The following is a 23,888-nucleotide window of genomic DNA, read 5'->3' as shown; positions in this document are numbered from 1 at the left end:
AGTCTGTACAGAGAGATCCCATAAAACTATGGCACATAGGTATTCCCCTGTACTAAGCACAATTCAGCAGGAACAGTCTCCTAAGTTTGCTCATAGTCTGTACAGAGAGATCCCATAAAACTATGTCAGCATAGGTATTCCCCTGTACTAAGCACAATTCAGCAGGAACAGTCTCCTAAGTTTGCTCATAGTCTGTACAGAGAGATCCCATAAAACTATGGCACATAGGTATTCCCCTGTACTAAGCACAATTCAGCAGGAACAGTCTCCTAAGTTTGCTCATAGTCTGTACAGAGAGATCCCATAAAACTATGGCAGCTTTTGTAACTATTCCCCTGTACTAAGCACAATTCTTAAACATTATGTGGACAGAGGAGTATTGTGTAATCCAGTAGATATATAACATTAGTTCTCACAGAGACACTGAGATTATTGGGCCCTGAAGTATAATTCTATTCGCAGCCACTTCTCTCCGTCCAGTCAGTCACTACTTCCACAAGGAAACAAACAAGACTGTCCAGGTGACGTGTTGGGGCTTGAAACATTGAACCACGTGCCAAGCGGCTCGACCAATCAGCGTCCGTTTTAACAAGAGAAACTGAAAACGACGTCTCGCTTTGCTCCTGTTGCCATGGAGAGCTCAGTTGTCGGAAAGACGTCATGTCCGAGGAGCGTAAGGCGGGTGGCGCGAAAGTTTGGAAAGGAAAGAGAAGGTAGGCGTCGGGCAAAGCATGAGCGGTGGGACGAGGGAATGAGATCAGATTGCTCGGGAGAGACGTATCAGGAGCTGATGGGATATTAGGCCATTAGTGTATTTAGGCAGCACACGAGCCATTAAATGCGCATATACAGCTGCTACAGCCACCGACTTTCATTTAGCGCTCAGTTCGGTACAACTTTTAGGTGAGGCCTAAACATGATTTTGCTTTTTGGGCCCAATAACCTTTACTTCTGTTGCTCCTCTGTCCCTTTTATATGTTCATTAGGTCACATGGTTCTCTATGAAAACCAATCACAGCCTCACAGCTCTTGTCTCACCAACACTTTGTACATTTGTATGGCACTCTTGTACTGCAAGCTTCTCAGATAGGGCCTACAGGCTTTGTCTCTCTGGGAGCAATTTATAGGCATAGTCACCCCTCAATAGGGTTGTTCTGTGACCATATAAAGGCACAAGGCTGCGGGCTGAGTTATACAGGGAACTCTGAGTATCACTCATGTATTATAAGGGATAATGTACCCCCTACTGTAAATGATAAGGATATTAGAAGTCACTGAGGGGTTCTGTGACCATATAAAGGCACAAGGCTGCAGGCTGAGTTATACAGGGAACTCTGAGTATCACTCATGTATTATAAGGGATAATGTACCCCCTACTGTAAATGATAAGGATATTAGAAGTCACTGAGGGGTTGTTCTGTGACCATGTAAAGGCACAAGGCTGCAGGCTGAGTTATACAGGGAACTCTGAGTATCACTCATGTATTATAAGGGATAATGTACCCCCTGCTGTAAATGATAAGGACATTGGAATGACTGGAGGGGTTCTGTGACCATATAAAGGCAGAAGGCTGCAGACTGAGTTATACAGGGAACTCTGGTTATCACTCATGTATTATAAGGGATAATGTACCCCCTACTGTAAATGATAAGGATATTAGAAGTCACTGAGGGGATGTTCTGTGACCATATAAAGGCACAAGGCTGCAGGCTGAGTTATACAGGGAACTCTGAGTATCACTCATGTATTATAAGGGATAATGTACCCCCTACTATAAATGATAAGGATATTAAAAGTCACTGAGGGGTTGTTCTGTGACCATATAAAGGCACAAGGCTGCAGGCTGAGTTATACAGGGAACTCCGAGTATCACTCATGTATTATAAGGAATAATGTACCCCCTACTGTAAATGATAAGGATATTAGAATTCACTGAGGGGTTGTTCTGTGACCATATAAAGGCACAAGGCTCCAGCTGAGTTATACAGGGAACTCTGAGTATCACTCATGTATTATAAAGGGATAATGTACCCCTACTGTAAATTATAAAGATATTAGAAGTCACTGAGGGGTTGTTCTGTGACCATATAAATGCACAAGGCTGCAGTTTTGAGTTATACAGGTCAGGACATTCCATACCTTGAACATATTTTGCACTTTCCCGTAACCTCTGATCTATTTTCCAGTTTATATTGGTCGCTATTTATTACTGGCCCCAAACCATTTGATTATAGAAAACAGAGGTCTGTGTGACTCAAAGGGACTGGGGGAGGCAGGTCTGTCTGGCATATAAAATAGTTCCTGGCATCTCACGTGCAATGAGGCCCAAACAGCCCCACACAGGACCAATAAATAACCAATTGTACCAATCACCATCAATACTCGCCCCCTCCCAAATCTTTCATTTATTTTTTTTATACCATAGTTGACGTTACCATGAAGACAGTCAGCGAAGTTGCTGATGAGAAGAATTCTGCCGGGGAAGCATATGGCGAGGAAAGTGTCATTGTCATTAGTGATGATGAAGGAGATGTCACTCTGGGATTGGGGAACTCTGTGTTATTAATAGAAGATGCTGGAGGTAAGTGATCAGCTTGTGCCGCCTTGTTCCTTACATCATTTGCTGCCAATACCTTAAGTTACCTGGTCACATTCTTGTAAACCTCGGTAATAAGGGCTAGTGCTGTTTTAGTATTTGTGTCTTTTAGTACAGGTATGGGAGCTGTTATAAAGAATGCTCAGGACCTGGGGTTTTCTAGATAAGGGATCTTTCCATAATTTGGATCTTTATACCTTAAAGGGGTTGTTCACCTTCCAAACACTTTTTTCAGTTCAGTTATTTTGTTTTTTTTTAATTCAAGACTTTATTGACAAAATTATAAGTGATTCAGAACTCTTTATACACATCAACACGTTTGCTTAATTCAAATATTTCCATTCTGTCTCTAACCTACTATGAATATTTACTGTAGGGATGCACCGAATCCAGGATTCGGTTCGGGATTCGGACTTTTTCAGCAGGATTCGGCCGAATCGAATTGCGGGGAATTGCAGGGAAGGGGAATTGCGTGACTTTTTGTCACACAAAAGGAAGTAAAAAATGTTTTCCCTTTCCCACCCCTAATTTGCATATGCAAATTAGGATTCGGTTCGGTATTCGGCCAAATGTTCGCAAAGGATCCGAGGGTTTGGCTGAATCCAGAATAGTGGATTTGGTGCATCCCTAATTTACTGTTAAGGTACATTCAGAGGTAATACTGCAGCTCTCCAACATATAGCCTACAATTATACTTCTAGTGACAGAGAGATCTATTTTACATTACATCACATGTGGGCAGATATGGAGGTTTGCTTAGAGGTCCATGGTTCTCAGATTTTGACACTTTTTTTCCTGGTCCCCCCCATTATCATCATTTATTTATATAGCACCCCATGTTCTTGTTTCCATTATTCTCCTATGGTTCAGTTGGTGGATAAGTTGCTGTACGGCTGGTATGTCCGTTTTTTCCAGAGCTTCGCTATTAAAGTAATTGCTGTATTGAAAATCTGAAACAAACGTTTTTTGGTGTTTTTTGAGATAATCATTGGTTATATCTGTAATAATGCTTCTTGCGGTAGTTGAGGAATGTCCAGATGAAATACTGATTTTATTTGTTTGAACACATCTGTCCAGATGGGGGTTACCGTTGGGAACTGCCACCAGAATGTAGAGCATTGTGCCTTGATTTCCACACTTTCTCCAGCACTGGATAGGATAGTTAGGAGTATACTATCCTTGTGGGGGTAAGGTACCACCTGCTTGTTACTTTGATGTGCGATTCGATTTGGTTAGTGCACTGCGTTGCTCCTTTTGTTCTGTCTAGGCTTTTCCTCCACTGGGCAGGGGTGAAATGTATTTGGAGCTCCTTTTCCCATTTTTCCATGTATGGGAGTTTCTGAGTTTCATCTCTTTGGAATTGTATCTTATAGCAATCTAAGATCTCCTTACTGTTCCATTGTTTTCCGCATAGGTATTCCTTTGGTGTGGAGCTGCGAATTGTTTTATAGTCCTGGGCATTCGGTTGAAGAAAATTTTTGTTGATATATGTATTGATATATTGGCTTTGTTGATATGTGTATGTTTGGGTTTGTTGATATGTGTATCTTCTCTAAATGCCATCTTTAAGGTGTTGCTCTATTCTCTCTATCTTCTGCTCTGTTAATCACTCATTTTCCTTACAGTTGATATGTGTATCTTCTCTAAACGACATCTTTAAGGTGTTGCTCTATTCTCTCTATCTTCTGCTCTGTCAATCACTCATTTTCCTTACAGTTGATATGTGTATCTTTGGATTTATGATATGTGTATCTTTGGGTTTGTTTATATGTGTATCTTTGGATTTGTGGAATGCCCTTGTTTTCCACCAGGTCTTCAAAGCTTCTTAAGGTGGTCATAGACTCAAAGATCTGCTCGTTTGGCCACATCGCCAAACGAGCCGATCTTTCCCCGATATGCCACTTTCGGATCGTTTTGTTTTATTAGCATTGATCTTATACCAAGATATTATCTGGAACTCACAAAGTTCTTTAAGTAGATTGGGTAAGGATATAATTGGGTTATTTATAAGCATTAATATATCCTCAGCAAATAGGCCAATTTTTTGATGACCAGAGGGGGTAGTTATGCCTGATATATCTTGGTTTTCTTGTATACTTTGGGCCAAAGGCTCAACCATTAGCATAGAATATCAAGGGTGATAATGGGCAGCCTTGTCTGGTCCCATTTGTAAGTTAAAATGCATTCGAAAGGGCTCCTGCTGTACAAACTTTGGCTGTCATGTAGAATACCATGGGGCCCATTTACTTAGTTCGAGTGAAGGGATAGAATAAAAAAAACTTTGAATTTCGAATGTTTTTTTTTTTGGCTACTTCGACCATCGAATTGGCTACTTCGACCTTCGACTATGACTTCGAATCGAACGATTCGAACTAAAAATCGTTTGAATATTCGAACATTCGATAGTCGATGTACTGTCTCTTTAAAAAAAAAAACTTCGACCCCCCCCTAGTTTGCCACCTAAAACCTACCGAAGTCAATGTTAGGCTTTGCAATCGTTTTTGGTCGAAGAAAAGTCGTTTGATCGACGGATTAAAAGCCTTCGAATCGAACGATTCAAAGGATTTAATCGTTAATCTAACGATTTTTCGCTCAATCGAACGAATTGCGGTAAATCCTTCGACTTCGATATTCAAAGTCAAGGGATTTTCTTTCGGCAGTCAAATATCGAGGCTTAATTAACCCTCGATACTCGGCCATAAGTAAATTTACCCCCAAGTGTGGGGCTACCTGATTTGTTAAAGTTCTGTAATACTCATTAGTGAAACCATCCGGGCCTGGTGCTTTTTCTGGCTTCAGATTTTTAATGATTGTTTGGATTTCTTCTATTGTGATCGGTTTGCATAGGGGCACATTTACTAAGCTCGAGTGAAGGATTCGAAGTAAAAAAACTTCGAATTTCAAAGTGTTTTTTTGGGTACTTCGACCATTGAATAGGCTACTACAACCTTTCGACTTCGATTCAAACTAAAAATCGTTCGACTATTCGACCATTCAATAGTCGAGGTACTGTCTCTTAAAAAAAAACTTTGACTACATCCTTTGGCAGTTTAAACCTAATGAGGTACAATGTTAGCCTATGAGGACCTTCCCAATCAGTTTGTCTAAGGTTTTTTTGATTGAAGAAAAATCCTTCGATCGATCGATTAAAATCCTTTGAATCGTTCAATTAGAAGGATTTCATTGTTCGATCGTAGGATTTGCGTTAAATCGTTCGAATTCGATATTCAAATTCGTAGGATTTTACTTTGAGGGTTTATTAACCCTCGATATTTGACCCTTAGTAAATGTGCCCCTTAATGTCTCCTGTTGTTGTGTTGAGGGTGTTGGGAGGGTTATTTTATTTAATTAAGAAGTAATATGGGCTACTGAAGGTACCCGGATGTTTACGGATCAGAATTTAAATTGTATAATGAGTCATAATACTGTGCAAATTTATTTGCAGTTTTTTTAGCGTCAGTAATTTTTGTCTTCACTGATTTGGGCTTGTGTTTGTTTTTGTCTAAGTGGGTTTGCCAAGCTTTATTCCCTATAGTGTAATATAGGTGTTTTAGGCACTGTAATCTGTATGCCATTTTGGCTGCTATTATTTTGTTTAGTTTAACACGTTTCCTTTATCTTAGTTATGTTTGTATTATAATTTTGGATTAACTGTTTTTCTAGTTCTATTAGTTGTACTTCTATTCTAGTTGCTCTTGAGATTTTTCTCTTGTTTTGCCTTCAAAATTAATTCTCTTTAAGAAATAAGTAAATTATAGTATGGGTGTGAAACCTTGGGAGAAAATATGTAAAGTCTTTTTCTGTCGGGAGCGTTGCCCCCCATACATCAATTAATGCAAAGTTATGCATCAAGTTCCTAAAGCGTTTTGCTTGATTCAGTTGTATCTTATTGTTTGGTCTTACTGTGCTTCTAAGTACCTCTAAGTGGGGGTTCGGAGTCATAATAAAATCACCAGCTACTATGCACTTCCCTTGTTTGTTGTTTAGTAATTTAGGAAGAATGCGTGGGAGAAATTGTACCTGATTCTCGTTTCGGGCATATATGTTCACTAACGTATAAGTAATGTTACCCAATACCCAATGCATTTCAGCGCTGCAAAATATGTTGGCGCACTATAAATACAGATATAAGATCCCTTATCCAGAAAGCTCCGAATTACGGAATGGCTGTCTCCCATAGACTCCATTTTATCCAAAAATTCCAAATTTTTAAAAATGATTTCCTTTTTCTCTGTAATAATAAAACAGTACCTTGTACTTGATCCCAACTAAGATATGATTAATCCTTATTGGAAGCAAAACCAGCCTATTGGGTTTATCTAATGTTTAAATGAATTTCTAGTAGACTTAAGGCATGTAGACCCAAATTATGGAAAGATCCGTTATCCGGAAAACCCCAGGTCCTGAGCATTCTGGATAACACGTCCCATACCTGTACATGTTAATAATAATAATAATAATAATAATAATAATAATAATACACATATCAACATAAAAATCTGCATGTGGGGTCTGCAAAGGTCTGTTTCACTTGAAATACTATTTTAGAGCTTATCAATATGGAGACCCCCCCTTTCTTTTGCTCTAAGAATATGCATGGTAATTATGGGGGTATTGTCTGAGAATTTAGGAGGGGTTTTTGTACTAAAATGTGTTTCCTGGTAGAATAATATTTATATCCGCCTCTGCCTTGTATACATCTTTCAGGGCTTGGTTTCATTGTGAGGAGAATTTAGTCCCCTCGCATTTAGGGAATAAAATCGGATAATTTCGATTAAAGTCAGACCTTTGCTTTGCCCTCGGCAATATTTTGTTAACGGTATACCTTAAAAATAGTTTTCAAAGACTGAATTGTGCAATGACCTTTAGTATGAAAATGATTCCGTATCCAACTGAAAAAGTATATACAACTTGAAACCAGAAAAAGAAAAGTAAAAGAAGTATAACAACATTGTGAAAAACGTTGTGCCTATAAACTGTACTTTATGCGACTATGTGACTCCTGTATTTAGGGGAATTTTCCATGTATCGTGATTTCCTTTTAATATTGTTACTCCAAGGGCGAGGGACAACTGTAATGTATTTGGAATGTCATATTCGTCTCTTTGCCGTGAGCCATTCTTTTTTAGCTTTTGTGGTGAGGTCGATGCTGTGCTCTTTGGAGAGGAAGCCGTTTCTTTTTCCAGTCGGTTAATATTCCATCAGGCTAGTGATTTTTTCACTTCTTCGGCAGTCATTAAAGTGGTAGGAACGCCATTTCTTTGATAATTAGCTGGGTATCCCCATCGATGGAGTATGTTATGTTGCCGCAGTAGCCTTGTTATATCTGTAACGGCCTTGCTTTTTAGTAGAGTTGCCGATGAGAAGTCAACATAAACTTCCTGCTGTTGGTACTGGGCTGCCATCTCTCTTTTTTTCCTAGATAGTGCTAGGAGTAGAGATGCACCCAGGGTCGGACTGGTGGGCCCTGGTTCCACCGGGACTGCTAACCAGGGCCCCCCTCTGACCCCCCTGTCCCCTTTGGTCAGTTACTTTGTCCGCCTATCATTCCATCTCGGTTTGCAGCTTACTGTGCGAGTCTGCGAGGTCATTATGAGCTTCTGCAAAGTTTCTCATTTTCTCTTCCAATTGCGCAGTTCGTTCGCCGACATCTTCAATGTCTTTCTTTAGCTCCTCTGACATTTGCTTGATGTAGTTTTGCAGAGTATTTTTTACCTCCTGTATCTCGCATATCTGTGCTGCTGTAGCAAGCGACGCATCTGCCAGTTCTGTGTCTTTCGCTCTTGGATCATCCAAGATGTCGCCTAAAGCTGTTGTAGTACACAACGGTGCCGGAGTGAAATAGGTAGAGACTGTCTTTTGCTCCTCCTTTTTGTTTTTGTCCCATGGTATTCCTACCGGAACAATGAACTGTGCTTTTGAGTTTTGAGGCCCCTGGAGGTCCTTCCCTTTTGCCGGAGTGAGTTTCTTGCACTCTCTTTAAAAAAAGTTAGACTTCGCCATCTTAAACCTGCCGAATTGTTATGTTAGCCTATGGGGACCTCCTAGAACCCATAGCCAAAAATTTGCTAAGTCTTTAGAAGTCGAAGGAAAATCATTTGTTCGATCGATGAAATGTTCGATTCGAAGGATTTCACTGTACGATCGAACGATTTTCGTTTGACCGAAAACGGCCAAATTCGATACAAAAAAACTTTCGACTTCGACAATCTGCCATGTAGTTGATACCTTTGGTTGATACATTTCTCAGCAGCATCTGCGGAATATTAGCAACTATTGAATTGAAACAGTTGCCTTTAATTAAACTCAGGGATTCTGATCAGCAGGGACAAATATAACAAATGTATCAACTAAATGTATCCATTTCAAACAGCTAAAGAGTCTCCTCCCAGAGCTGCTTCAGAAGGTGAAAAATGAAACTTTAAACTTCGATATTAGAAAAACGGTGAAAATACAAAGTGATTGGGGAAAAGCCTTTATTTCTGGTGAACTATCTGAAACCCAACTGAACTGAAAAACATGTTTGAAGATTAACAACCCCTTTAAGTCTACTAGAAAATCATGTAAACAGTAAACCCAATTGGCTGGTTTTGCTTCCAATAAGAATTAATTATATCTTAGTTGGGATCAAGTACAAACTACTGTTTTATTATTACAAAGGAAATCATTTTGAAAAATTTGGATTATTTGATTATAATGGAGTCTATGGGAGACGGCCTTTCTGTAATTCGGAGCTTTCTGGATAATAGGTTTCTGGATAACGGATCCCATACCTGTATCTGTGTGTTAGTTGGGTAGAGTAGAAACCACCCTGAAGTGATGATCCTCATGTCTAAAGTTTCAGCACTTACCTTTTGGCTGCACACTTCTGATCAGTCTCATCACCAGTTGGATGCCCAGCGCCTGCTCATAGGTGATGCAGGGGTTTCCACAGGTTTGAATGAAATGGTTTGCTCCTTGGCCTGGTGGTATATGGCTTTTCTTCAACCATTATTGGATGCAGCTTTTATGCTTGATAATGGTTTTGCCATGGAATGTAATACATTGATGTTAATGCCATTTTCACAGAGGAGTCTTTTGTTCGAGATAAGAAAACAGAGGAAGTGCTGGATGAGGAACTTGCCATTACATTTAGCAAACGGGGAAATGTGATGCCCCACGCCAGATATGACTGCATGACATACCCTTTTTCGTAAGTTGGTGGCATATTTGATAATATTTGATTTGGTGGCAATGGTCATTATAGTAATTGTAACATTGTCTGTTTCAGACGCGCTGAGCAAGAGACCCAGGTGCCTTTGGAAGACAATGAAAAAGCCTGTGCAGAGTGCTATTGCTATCTGTGTGATAAGCTGGCCTCAGAGGTAAGGAGTTGTAGAGGGGAATGTATATTCTAGACATGGCCTTATACAGAGAAAGAACCTAAGTTAGGAGGGAACCAAGGGGCTTGTGCTTGCTTCACCTATTAATACTCCCATTTTTCCATTTGCTGTACCTCAAAGATATCTCTGAAAGGAGAAGGAACGCTACCAAGGCAGTTTATTGCCAATAGATTAGCCACAACCGTGCAAGGTAGAACGCCATTTTTAGTCTTTAGAATGCTTTTCCATACCCGAGTAAACAGCTCTAGACACAGTCTCTGTTTGTTTAGGATAGCAACTGCCATATTAGCTTGGTGTGACATCACTTCCTGCCTGAGTCTCCCTACTCGCTCATAGCTCTCAGTTCAGATTACAGCAGGAAGTGGGAGAGGAGCGAACTGAGCATGCTCAAGAGACTTAAAAAGAATAGGTTTAGGCATTAAATCGGAGCTCACCCTCTTAGATGAAAACGTCTCTTCCTTCGTTCGCAGCACTCGCGGGATCTCCCTCACTTCGCCGAGGGAGTAACAATCACAGCACAGTCCTACCCCGCTCCACGGCGCAGATCGAAGGAAACACTAGAGACGGTATTTTTCAATGTCCTTTCGGCTTTATTTGGCACATCTTAGTGAGTTTCTAGCAGTGGGTTGGTGAGAAAAAACCTACGCGTTTCGTGCCCTCCCTCCAGGCACTTCGTCAGGGTCTGAGACCCTGACGAAGTGCCTGGAGGGAGGGCACGAAACGCGTAGGTTTTTTCTCACCAACCCACTGCTAGAAACTCACTAAGATGTGCCAAATAAAGCCGAAAGGACATTGAAAAATACCGTCTCTAGTGTTTCCTTCGATCTGCGCCGTGGAGCGGGGTAGGACTGTGCTGTGAGCATGCTCAAGCCCTAGCCCTGGAGGTTTATGCTGAAAACAGGAAGTCTGATACAGAAGCCCATGAGTACACAATAGAAGGAAAGAAATGCTGTTTCTTTTGACAGAGTACTCAGAGCAGCATTACTTTGAGGTAGGGATGCACCAAATCCACTATTTTGGATTCGGCCGAACCCCAGAATCCTTTGTGAAAGATTCGGCCAAATACTGAACAGAAGCCGAACCCTAATTTGCATATGCAAATTAGGGGTGGGAAGGGGAAAATTTCTTCACTTCCTTGTTTTGTGACAAAAAGTCACGCGATTTCCCTCCCCACCCATAATTTGCATATGCAAATTAGGGTTCGGCCGGGCAGAAGGATTCGGCCGAATCCTGCTGAAAAAGGCCGAATCCCGAACCGAATCCTGGATTCGGTGCATCCCTAATTTGAGGGTTTACTAGTGTATTCATATAGACCTTTCCGATAAAGTTTACTTAGTTTAGTTTTAAACTTTCCTTCTCCTTTAAAGGAATAGTTCAGTGTGGAAATAAAAACTGTGTAAATAAATAGGCTGTGCAAAATAAAAAATGTTTCTAATATAGTTAGTTAGCCAAAAATGTAATGTATAAAGGCTGGAGTGAACAGATGTCTAATAAAACAGCCAGAATCCAACTTCCTGCTTTTCAGCTCTAGAACTCTGAGCTAGTCAGCGACTTGAAGGGGGGCCACATGGGACATAACTGTTCAGTGAGTTTGTAATTGATCCTCAGCATTCAGCTCAGATTCAAAAGCAACAGATATGACCCATGTAGCCCCCCCTCAAGTCTCTGATTGGTTACTGCCTGGTAGCCAGGGTAACCAGTCAGTGTAAACCAAGAGAGCTGAAAAGCAGGAAGTAGTTTCTGACTGACTTGTTATACATAAAATCACTCCAGCCTTTATACATTACATTTTTAGCTATCTAACAATATTAGAAACATTTTTTATTGTGCACAGCCTATCTATTTACCCAGTTTTTATTTTTACACTGAACAATTCCTTTAATGGTTAGGATAACATTATTATGCTATTGCCCCCATGCAGTGCCCCAATTGGACGAGCCTTTCTTCCTGCCACTGCAATGCACACAACAAGAGCAAATACTGGAAGGAGCAGCGAGACTCCGCTTTGGCTGGGGTACTAACAATATTCAACCTGGATCTCACAGAGATTGACTCGGAGCTTCGGGAAGGAGGTGAGAATAGATCCTGCGTTCCCTGCTGAAAGAAAGCAATGCGCTGTGTAAATGCGGCAGCATTCTATAATCTAGGATAATCACCTGTAATTGTTTTGGACTTGGTAATATAGCTGTTTCTATATCCTGTGGCTCCTGTTCTCTTTGAGACTGTGTCTTCTCTCTACTCCCTGATTTGTGCCCAGGTATTTTTTATTAATGCAGCCTGAATTCCAACTCTGTTTGGAGCAAGCGATGGGATGGTACTCGGTACTTTGCTTGTTATGTCATTTAGTTTAGAACTATCGGTCCTCAATCCATGGGAACCTCCTCCATTTATGGCACCTCCAGGCTTCCTTACTTTCTCTACCAGGTCCTTCTGTTATCCGTTCTAGTATTATTATTCGTACCCAGCATTGCAGCGGTCTCATTATAATTATATAGTGAATAAAGTACCCCCTCTTGTAAAATATAAGGATATTATAAGTTACCGAGGAGTTTCATGACCATATAAAAACACGAGGCCGAAGGCCGAGTGTTTTTATACAGGTCATGGAACTCCGAGGTAACTTCTAATATCCTCATATTTTGCAACAGGGGTAACTTTATTTATTATAATACACAAATTTCAGTGAGTCATGTGACAGAAATGACATCAGAACTCACCGTTTATAACTGATGACATCAGAACTCACCGTTTATAAGGATATAATTTACAAGATATTCATGGCTTTTGTGTATTATATAGTTATAATGATTATAGACCCCAGCCTAGCTGCTACCCCAGGCAAATGCCCCTAACTTTTTACTTACCTCTTGGTGCAGAGTCAGGGATCGGAGTTCACGGCAGCCATCTTCCGGGTCTTCGGTGATCTGAGAATAAGACTAGCGCATGCGCAGTTGGAGAAATTTCCTGGTTTGCGACAACTGCGAATGCACCAAAATTTACAGAAATTGCTGAAGTGCCGGAAGATGTATGCCGTGAACTCCAATCCCTGAATCTCCACAGAGGGGTAAATAAAAATTTAGGGGCATTTGCCCGTGGTAGCAGCTAGGCTGGGGGCGAGCAGGGAGGGGGTAGGGTTTTTTTTTAATAAGGGCTTTGTTTCTCCTTTAAAGGTGCACCACCCCTTTTGTCACTAATATATTAATGGGGAGACACATGAGACTATTGGAATAATAATTACATGCCGATTTATTGTTTGTTTTCTTTAGGGATTTTGTTGCAGAATTTCATCAATGAAATAAGCATAATATATAAGAAGTACTTAGATGGGGAAATGACTAATCGAGAGAGCCTGTATTCCTGCTCGTGCACCTGCCACCGTAGGAGAACAACCCAACTATGCAATAAGTGTACAACCAACCACACGGAAATACTTGTATATAAGTAATGCCATTCTTTTCCAAGACATGCATTCATTTGTTATATGTGCATTAATATATTTTTATATATATATATATATATATATATATATATATATATATATATATATATATATATATATATATATATATATATATATATATATATATATATATATATATATATATATATATATATATATATATAGTAAAGAATGGACCCGCACTCCAATGTTCTTAGTGAAAAAAATTTTTTGTGTTTTATTCACAATGCATATCCTATATATATATATAACTCCTGGACACATGGGGATGGGGATATATAGAAATCTTTAAAAACTATTTCCTTTTTCTCCGTAATAATAAAATCGTATCTTATACATGATCCCAACTGAGATATAATGGATTCTTATGGAGATATAATGGATCCTTATTGGAAGCAAAACAAGCTTATTAGGTTTATTTAATGTTTACATGATTTTATTGTAGACTTTAGGTATGAAGACCTAAATTACGGAAAGATCAGTTATCCGGAAAACCCCAGGTCCTGAGCATTCTGAATAACAGGTCCCATACCTGTGTGTATGTGTATATATGTATATATACAGTATATATATGTGTACACACGCACATACACAGCACATATACCACTGCATGTGATACACGGTGAAGGGCGTATTTTTTTTTTTATATTGGAGATAGACATTACTGCTTATGTTGCCCATAGAAACCAATAAGAGCTTTGCTTATGTTTTCTGGGCCCAGTTTTCTGAAGCTTGGGAAATTATGCCTTTGCCTTATATTTCAGAGTTCCAGTGAAATGTTGGGTTGAGATTTGTTCCTGTTTTGGCTGCAGTGACTGAAGAACCTTTCATTTGCCATTACAGTTATGCTCCAGTGTATGTCACGGTAACAGAGTATTTAAATAAAGCAGTGACGCAAAGCCCGAAAATGTCTGCGGTGATGCATCTGGGTGCAGTCAAAGAGCTGGTCACTCATAAAGCGGCCCCAAGGTTTGTCTCTCTTCAGAGGATACTTTTAAGTTGTTTCTTTTCAGACAACTAAGCTGTGGGATGTCTAGAACAGCAGCTTCATCAGCTCTCTCTTACTAACTCTTGTATCACTGGGGTGCTCTCACGGCCAGTTCTATCTTGTCCGTCACCACTCGAATTTCAAATTATGATAAATCTTGAAAATCGAATTAGAATTTTTGAAAATACTCGAATATCGTTTGGATAATTCCCTAGTCGAATTTGATAGTTTTGACCATAAAAAAGTTGAAAAATTCAAATTTTCAATTTGACCCTTAAAGGAGCGTAAAAACTAAAACTGGGTAAATAGATAGTATGTACAAAATTAAAAATGTATCTAATATAGTTAGTTAGGCAAAAATGTAATGTATAAAGGCTGGAGTGACTGGACGTGTAACATAATAGCCAGAACACTACTTCCTGCTTTTCAGCTCTCTAACTCTGAGTTAGTCAGTGACTATAAGGGGGGCCACATGGGACATAACTGTTCAGTGAGTTTGCAACTGATCCTCGGCATTCAGCTCAGATTCAAAAGCAACAGCTATGTGACTTCCCCTCAAGTCTCTGCCTGGTAACCAATCAGTGGAAACTGAGAGCTGAAAAGCAGGAAGTAGTGTTCTGGCTATTATGTTACACATCCACTCACTCCAGCCTTTATACATTACATTTTTGACTAACTATATTAGAATTTTTTTTTTATTTTGCACAGCCTATCTATTTACCCAGTTTTTCTTTTTATACTGAACTGTTACTTTAATAAATCTGCCCCAAGTATGTTGAATGGCTAATTCTAAAGGGATACTGTCATGGGAAAAAATTTTTTTCAAAATGAATCTGTTAATAGTGCTGCTCCAGCAGAATTTTGCACTGAAATCCATTTCTCAAAAGAGCAAACAGATTTTTTTATATTCAATTTTGAAATCTGACATGGGGCTAGACATATTGTCAATTTCCCAGCTGCCCCAAGTCATGTGACTTGTGCTCTGATAAACTTCAATCACTCTTTACTGCTGTACTGCAAGTTAGAGTGATATCACCCCCTCCGTTTCCCCCCCAGCAGCCAAACAAAAGAACAATGGGAAGGTAACCAGATAGCAGCTCCCTAACACAAGATAACAGCTGCCTGGTAGATCTAAGAACAGCACTCAATAGTAAAAACCCATGTCCCACTGAGACACATTCAGTTACATTGAGAAGGAAAAACAGCAGCCTGCCAGAAAGCATTTCTCTCCTAAAGTGCAGGCACAAGTCACATGACCAGGGGCAGCTTGGAAATTGACAAAATGTCTAGCCCCATGTCAGATTTCAAAATTGAATATAAAAAAATCTGTTTGCTCTTTTAAGAAATGGATTTCAGTGCAGAATTCTGCTGGAGCAGCACTATTAACGGATTCATTTTGAATTTTTTTTTTCCCATGACAGTATCCCTTAAGCAATTTTTCCACTGGCCTTCATATTTTCTTTCTCTCTTTCATAGTTTTTGAATTATTCGCTATTTTCTTCCAAATGGGGGTCACAGACCCCATCTAAATAACAAATGCTCTGCAAGACTACAAAGCTATTTATAGTCCAGTCTCTTTTTCAGATCAGTGCATGGTTGCTATGGTAATTTGGACCCTAGTAAACAGATTGATGAAATTGCAAATTGGAGAGCCGCCTTGTGTCACTTGCATTATCCACATTGTTTTCTTTTATTCTTTGGCTTTTAAGCTTTTTATGCTAATAACAGTAATGTGATTTATTGCGAGTTATTTCTCCAGGTATGTCTAAAAATTTGTTTTTTCAGCCCAGTTGGACTAAAGGTGCAACACGCATGTTCAAAAGAATCATCGGTGCAGCTAATGGATAGGTATGTGCCATGCTATCTCTATTATCATTATATCTCCTAATTACGGCTTTAAATAAGGAGTAAAGAGGTTTCCAACATTTAGGCACCCCCCCCCCCAGTGAATATAATTGCTTACCTATTATTCCAGGCGAGTTCTGCTGTTATTCTGTACAAGAAGGGGTGACAGACATCAGACACCCTCACTACGGGCAGCATTGCCCAGGTATCGGCTATTGTTCGGGAGACTGAGTCTCTGTGCTGATTGGTGATCAATGGTCCCCTGTAAGGGCCTCACCAAAACTGACTGCTTTGTTATAATTTGCAGAGCAGCCACTTGTCTGGAACCATGGCATGACACCACACTACAATGACTTACCTACTGTGCTCCAAGTGAAGAGGCTCCAAACCAGAGATTGGGCCAAGCTAAAATATTCACCCATGTGGGCCATGCCTGCAAATGTTAAATAGAACCACATAAGAACGATTTTGGCATAAACTGTCAATTCAGTGGTGTATACTCATTTTTGAAGGGTTTGGGGAATATGGGCATTACAGTAGTGGGTCACCATGAATTTAAGAGGCTCCTCACTAACTGTATACCTTAGGGGTGGTTCACCTTTAAAGGGCACCTGTTGGGTAAAAAAGTTCTCCCCAACAAAAGGTGCGGTCTAATAGAGAAAAAAAAAAAGCCCCCCGCCAGTGCTAGGCTTCAAGCACGGGAGGGAGCTCCCGGTGTGAGCAACCAGCAATTCAGGGCAGATTTTCATTATGCGCATGCTAGTGACCTTACATGGCTGCTTGCAGTGGGAGCTCCCTCCCGATGCTTGTAGCCTAGCACTGGCGGGGGGCATTTTTTAAAAAAACCTACTGTTATCCCCAACCGGAATGTGGGCTCTATTAGCCTGCAACTTTGGTTGGGGATAACATTTTTACCCAACAAGTGCCCTTTAAGTCAACTTTTAGTATGTTCTAGAATGGCTAATTCTAAGCAACCTTTTAATCGGTTGTCATTGATTTTTATAGTTTTTAAATTATTTGCCTTCTTCTACTGACTCTTTCCAGCTTTCAAATGGGGGTCACTGGCCCCATCTAAAAAACAATTGCTCTGTAAGGCTACACATGTGAAGTGTGAGTCAGGTGTCCTGTATTCAACCTTGCAGACCAGCTATTAAGTAAACATTGTTGCGTAGTGGATGCTGAATTGAACAATTGGAGGCTACACATGTATTGGTAATTTTTATTGCTCATCTTTCTATTCAGGCTTCTCCTATTCATATTCCAGTCTCTTATTCAGATCTGTGCATGGTTGCTAGAATAATGTGGACCGTAGTAACCAGATTGCTGAAATGGCAAACTGGAAAGCTGCTGAATAAAAAGCTAAATAACGCAAAAACCACAAATAAAAAAATGAAGACCAACTGCAAATTGTCTCAGAATGTCACTCTCTACATCGTACTAAAAGTTTATTGGGTGGTTCACCTTTAAGGTAACTTTTATTATGTTCTAGAACAGCCAATTCTAAGTAGCTTTTCCATTGGTTTTCAATATTTGTTTTTTTTTTTTATAGTTTTATAGTTATTTGCCTTTTTCTTCTGACTCTTTGCAAGCTTTCAAATGGGAGTCGCTGACTCCCTTCTAAAAAAAAAAAAATGCTTTGTAAGGCTACAAATGTATTGTTATTATTACTTTTTATTACTGATCCTTCTATTCAGGTACTCTCCTATTCATATTCCAGTCTCTTATTCAAATCAGTGCATGGTTGCTAGGGTAATTTGGACCCTAGTTACTAGATTGCTTAAGATGCAAATTGAAGAGCTGCTGAATAAAAAGCTAAATAACTCAAAAACATGATAAAAAAGGAAAACCAATTGCAAATTGTGTCAGAATATCACTCTCTACAGCATACTAAAACTTAATTTAAAGGTGAACAACCCCTTTAACAAACCTGTTACTTTTGCAAATGGAACCTATGTTTGGCATCTAAAACCACTGAACTTCTTGCGGTCTACCTTTGTTCCGGCAGGATTGTAAGAACCCTCCAGAGGCTTCTCGTTGACGCAGATTTCCCAAAGGATCTTCATGATAAATTTGTGATGTTCTTCCAGTCTCTTGCACTTCCCCCTCACCTGTATGCATACGTTAATAGGTAAGTTTATCTTTTTGGGACCTGTTTGATGTTCTGCCATTAGGTGTCACTGTTCCCATTCTGTTACTGGTTGGACACTATAAATCAAGGGTCAATTAAAACGCTTGCTTGCATAAGGGTCATTATACAGCTGTAGGAATAGCACACCCTATAGACCGTGTTCTGTATCACTACAGAAACCCAATATCCGGGCCTGTGGTATAGTAGAACAAACAGTAAATACTGCAGCGTCCCTCTGTAATAAAACTAGAGCCTATGTGCTTCAAGTACTGAATCCTTAATTTCCTTCCATCAGCTTGAACGTCCTGCGCTGGGATAACTTATTCCTGACCTCAGTCTTGGCCGGCCAAAATACAACGGGTCAGCGCACGAACAAAGGGAAGAAAGAATTCCTCTGGGAGCCATTATCCGTGGTACAGGCCAGAGTGAAGAAACTGGAGGATGACCAGAGGTAGGTTGTCGATCCTGCCTTTTTGTTATTTTACAATCTAAGGGACATGTTTACTAACATTGGAGATAAATATCTGGAGAGCTGTTGGAAGAAGTTGCTCATAGCAACCAATCAGGAATTAGATTTAAACTAGGGATGCACCGATTCCAGGATTCGGTTCGGTATTCGGCCAGGATTTAGCTATTTTCAGCAGGATTCGGATTCAGCTGAATCCTTGTGCCTGGCCGATCCGAATCCTTAAAATCATGTGACTTTTCGTCACAAAACAAGAAAGCAAAAAAAAATTTTGCCACAGACTTTGTGCACAGCTCTCTTTTCCCCACACTGATTTGCATATGCAAATTCGGGTTCAGTATTCGGCCGAATCGTTCACAAAGGATTCGGGGTTCAGCTGAATCCAAAAAAGTGGATTCGCTGTATCCCTAATTTAAACAGCTACCTATAAGTTAGAAAACAAAAGCAAAGATCTGATTGGTTGCTATGGGCAACAACTCCAGAAATCTCTCCAGATATTGATCTCCAATGGTAGTAAGCATGCCCCTAAGGGCAGATTCAGGGAGATTAGTCGCCCGGCGACAAACCTCCTCTTCTTCATGGTGACTTATTTCCCCGAACTGCCTTCCTGCCAGCTAGAATGTAAATCGCCTGCCCCCCATATTCAGCAGGTTTTGAGGGTCAACCCCTTCATCGAACTCAGAAAAGAAAGTTGGTGAACAAAGAAGTAGCCAATTGGCAGATGGTGCTGTGGTTTCTAATTCGTTATATTGGCTGTATATGAACTTGTAATATCGTCAAAGCTTTAAAAAAAGCAATGTAAATGACAAAACTGGATTCTGCCATTAGCTTCCCGGTTTAACAGGCAATACATAACCATTTAAAAAGGAGATTACTGCATCCAAAATCTAGAGCTGCTCACTGTATCATTATTTTTGTAATTTCTTTATTCAGTTACAGACAACTGGTGCGCTACCTGAATGCTGTGAGATGCCCTGACGCAGGATCGTGAGTATTCCTTATATCTGCAGAAATTTATCAAGCACGGTTCATTTTATGGCAAGAGTTTTTTGGATAATAAATGGACATAGACACCTCTGAGTGGCTGGTCGCCAAGATCTCTTCCCTCATACAGGGAACAGGGAGGGGGATGTAGCACAAGGAGGGGAGTTTCCAGTAAATTATGCTATTTACATAGTTGAATTGGGTTGAAAAAAGACAAAGTCCATCAAGTTCAACCCCTCCAAATGAAAACCCAGCATCCATACACACACCCCTCCCTACTTTCACATTAATTATATATACTCATACACTAAATATAGATTTTACTATCACAATAGCCTTGGATATTATGTCTGTCCAAAAAATTATCCAAGCCACTAAGTATTTAAGGACAAGTAAACCGATACCTGTACTGTTAAGAATGGATTTTGTTACAACAGCTCCACCTGCTGGTCAGTTTCCCACTAGTCTGACCACCAAGTAGTCAAGGAAGTTGTCAGGAGAAATAAAGAGGCTGCTCTGAAGTTCTTCTGCTTAGGAAAACAATTACCACATCTTTCCTAAGCAGAAGAACATCAGAGCAGTTTCTTTCTTTCTCCTGACAACTTCCTTGACTACTTGGTGGTCAGACTGGTGGGAAACTGACCAGCAGGTGGCGCTATTGTAACAAAATTAATCCGTATTAACAGTACATGTATCCCTTAATATCTTGGAATTAAAACAAAAAGAATGAATGTACATTGCAAAAATGTTTAGAATAGCCCCCTCATAAGTTTTACACTCATTTATTTTAAAGGTTTACTTTTCCTTTAACACAATGAGCCATCACAACATCACACCGCAGTGTATTCCACAACCTCACTGTCCTGACTGTGAAGAACCCCCTACGTTGCTTCAAATGAAAGTTCTTTTCTTCTAGTCTGAAGGGGTGGCCTCTGGTACAGTGATCCTCTTTATGCTAATGTAATCCATTGTTTCTGGAATCAGATTGTGCTTCACGCGCCTATGAAGGTTTTTCTGCTGTTTGACTAAAAGAGAAAACAATGATGCTGTTTTTTATGTTCAGTGACAGGAATAATTAAAATATGCCTACCACCATGAACATGGAATGGATTCTGTTCAGAAAAAGCTCTGCATGTGTCTAGTGACATATAGGAATCCTGACACTGCACACTTTGGACAATATCCGGCAGGACAAGTGTGTTTCATAAGCACATATTCATATTCAAGTGTGTTTCATAGCAGCATAATTCAGCAGGAACAGCCCCTAAGTTTGCTCATAGCCTGTACAGAGAGATCCCATAAAACTATGGCAGCATAGGTATTCCCCTGTACTAAGCACAATTCAGCAGGAACAGTCCCCTAAGTTTGCTCATAGTCTGTACAGAGAGATCCCATAAAACTATGGCAGCATAGGTATTCCTCTGTACTAAGCACAATTCAGCAGGAACAGCCCCCTAAGTCTGCTCATAGTCTGAACAGAGATCCCATAAAACTGTTAGTGTAGAAATTCCGCTGTACTAAGCACAATTCAGCAGGAACAGCCCCCTAAGTCTGCTCGTAGTCTGAACAGAGATCCCATAAAACTATGGCAGTATAGGTATTCTCCTGTACTAAGCACAATTCAGCAGGAACAGTCCCTAAATTTGCTCATAGTCTGTACAGAGAGATCCCATAAAACTATGGCAGTGTAGAAATTCCGCTGTACTAAGCACAATTCAGCAGGAACAGCCCCCTAGGTCTGCTCATAGTCTGTACAGAGAAATCCCATTAAACTATGGCAGCATAGGTATTCCCCTGTACTAAGCACAATTCTGCAGGGACAGCCCCCTGAGTTTGATCATAGTCTGTACAGAGAGATACCATAAAACTATGTGTATTTTGCAGATTGACGTGCTTACGGCAGAAAATCTGCTTTTATATGTGCAAATATGGAGATTTTGCAAGTGCCATCTATGCGCTCATCAACCTGAAGTGCCTGCCACGTAGCATGGCCCTGTCTCTCACTCCAGCACAGTTTGACTTGTACCTCACAATGTTCCGGACCAGCAGCTCCCCACCTGGGAATGAACCCGTGGCACAGGAAATCTGGATTCCATTTGCAGGTGAATGATAGAGACACAGTGAGTGCTTTTATTCACTGGGCAGTGCCAATGTGTTATATTAGAATATATCATTATCCTTGTGCCCGGCAGTTTTAGCATTAGTTCAGAGCCACTAACGTGCAAGCAGGTTGGTACATGTGCAATATAATAACAGAGGAAATGTTACTGGACTGAACACAGAGCTGCTGTAAGGGGGTACTTAAAGGGGGACTATCGCGAAAATTTAATATAAGCTTCCTCGTACCGAAATAAGAAACTTTCTAAATACAATCAATTAGAAATGCTGCATTATTTCTGAAATAATCAAACAATCACTATTCCTCTCTCAGCATCTGTTTCTCTTCATTCTCTCTTCATTCAGCAGTTGGGTGTCAGAAAAATGATCCAATATATCTTATAGGGGGGCTTCCTTTTCCTAGCAGATTTAGAGCTCACTCAAATAACTGATTCCAGTACAAACAAAATCTAACAAAATAACTGCCTTTTGCACAAATTCTGCATGTAGAGAGACATGATGTCTGGTGAGTTTAATAGAGTGAGCTCTAATACATCTTCTAGGCAAAAGGAGCCCCCCTATAAGATATATTGGATCATTCATCTGACACCCAACTGCTGACTGAAGACAGAATGTGGATAAACAGATGCTGAGAGAGGAATAGTGAATATAAACGGGATTATTTCAGAAATAATGCAGAATTTTTAATTGATTGTATTTAGAAAGTTTCTTACTTCAGTATGAGGAAGCTTATATTACATTTTTATTTCCGCGATAGTTCCCCTTTAAGACAGGCACAAAAGGGTAATTCTCAAAGAAATAAGAGGGGGGGGGGGCTTGTAGCAGAATGGGTGGGATTTGTACAAGTCATAGGCAGGGTTATGACACAAAAGTGGAGAGAGCCCATTTTTGGAGTAAAAATGTTAGTATACTGGTATATTCACAAACAGAAATCCGCCTAAATTCCGACTCATCTGCCACGTTTCATGGTTTAATGAAAGAAAGACCGTTTACAGACACTTTTATGAATTTGTCATTCAAACAACCTAAAAATGGCACAAAAGCGACATTTTAAACGACATTTCCCGACATCCAAAAATGGAATAAAACTCTTCCCCATGTGTCAGAGCAATTCTAATATAATTTGCTCTGCTTTGGTTGAGACAATCTTTATTTCACACCTCTTGTAGTTGCCCTATTGGGTAATTTTTATCATATTAATAGGGATCAGCATTTTGTACTCGGGGCACAAGTTTGTGTCTAACCCTATAGATGTAAAAGCCTTATTAACAAAACAAGTAAAACACTGATTAAACGATAAAAAGTGAATTTTATACAATTTGATGTGAAAAAAGTTTTTAACTCACTCTTGTGTGTTATTTTACTAGTTAAATCTTAATGAATGAGGCAATTTTAGCAATTTGAGTGAATGTATTATCTAAAGGAAAAGTAAAGCCTCCCAGGCAATTTTTTTGGCAGCAATTAGACACATGACCTAAAGGTGGCCATACACTGGCAGATTAAAGCTGCTGATATCGGTCCTTTAGACCAATTCGGCATCTTATCTGCCCATGTGTGGGGTGGGGTGGGATCCCGATGGGTCCTTCCGATCGTTATCAGGCCAAAAACCAGCCAGATATTGATGCAGTTCTGCGACCCGTTGGTGGCCATTCGCAGCATTGTAATCTGATCGTTTGGCCCCAGGGCCGAACATTCGTATTCACCCAATATCGCCCAGCTGTTATTGGGCATATAGGGCTAAGATAGGGTATGGCCACCTTTAGAGAAAAAACATATAAACTGATACAAATCCCTATATTATGCAAAATAGCATTTTTTTGTATTTAGACCCTTATATCTTGTTACAGAAGTGGAATTACACAAACATGTAGGTAGATTTAGAAAGGCCAGGTTGTGTAAAAATGTGTAATTTTCCTAGGT

At 40.0% G+C, this 23,888-nt stretch overlaps 1 protein-coding gene across 2 annotated transcripts in view; it reads left to right on the top strand.

Annotated features, from left to right (window-relative positions):
• Nucleotides 1-555: 555 nt before the first annotated feature.
• Nucleotides 556-23,888, top strand: part of XB5835757.S (uncharacterized XB5835757 S homeolog) — a 44,019-nt gene continuing 20,686 nt past the window's right edge. The window contains exons 1-12 of one of the 2 annotated variants that reach the window (XM_018239312.2): nt 556-713; nt 2,427-2,582; nt 9,666-9,789; nt 9,868-9,961; nt 11,901-12,051; nt 13,246-13,420; nt 14,283-14,408; nt 16,213-16,275; nt 18,278-18,400; nt 18,696-18,851; nt 19,800-19,853; nt 21,735-21,952. In XM_018239312.2, coding sequence (XP_018094801.1) covers nt 632-713; nt 2,427-2,582; nt 9,666-9,789; nt 9,868-9,961; nt 11,901-12,051; nt 13,246-13,420; nt 14,283-14,408; nt 16,213-16,275; nt 18,278-18,400; nt 18,696-18,851; nt 19,800-19,853; nt 21,735-21,952 — 1,522 coding nt within the window. In that variant the 5' untranslated portion in view covers nt 556-631. The other variant, XM_041578373.1, reaches the window with a different exon arrangement.

The sequence above is a fragment of the Xenopus laevis genome, chromosome 9_10S (genome assembly GCF_017654675.1).
Source record: "Xenopus laevis strain J_2021 chromosome 9_10S, Xenopus_laevis_v10.1, whole genome shotgun sequence".
Classification (NCBI taxonomy): Eukaryota; Metazoa; Chordata; class Amphibia; order Anura; family Pipidae; genus Xenopus; species Xenopus laevis.
This window is presented reverse-complemented; position numbering and strand designations above follow the sequence as displayed.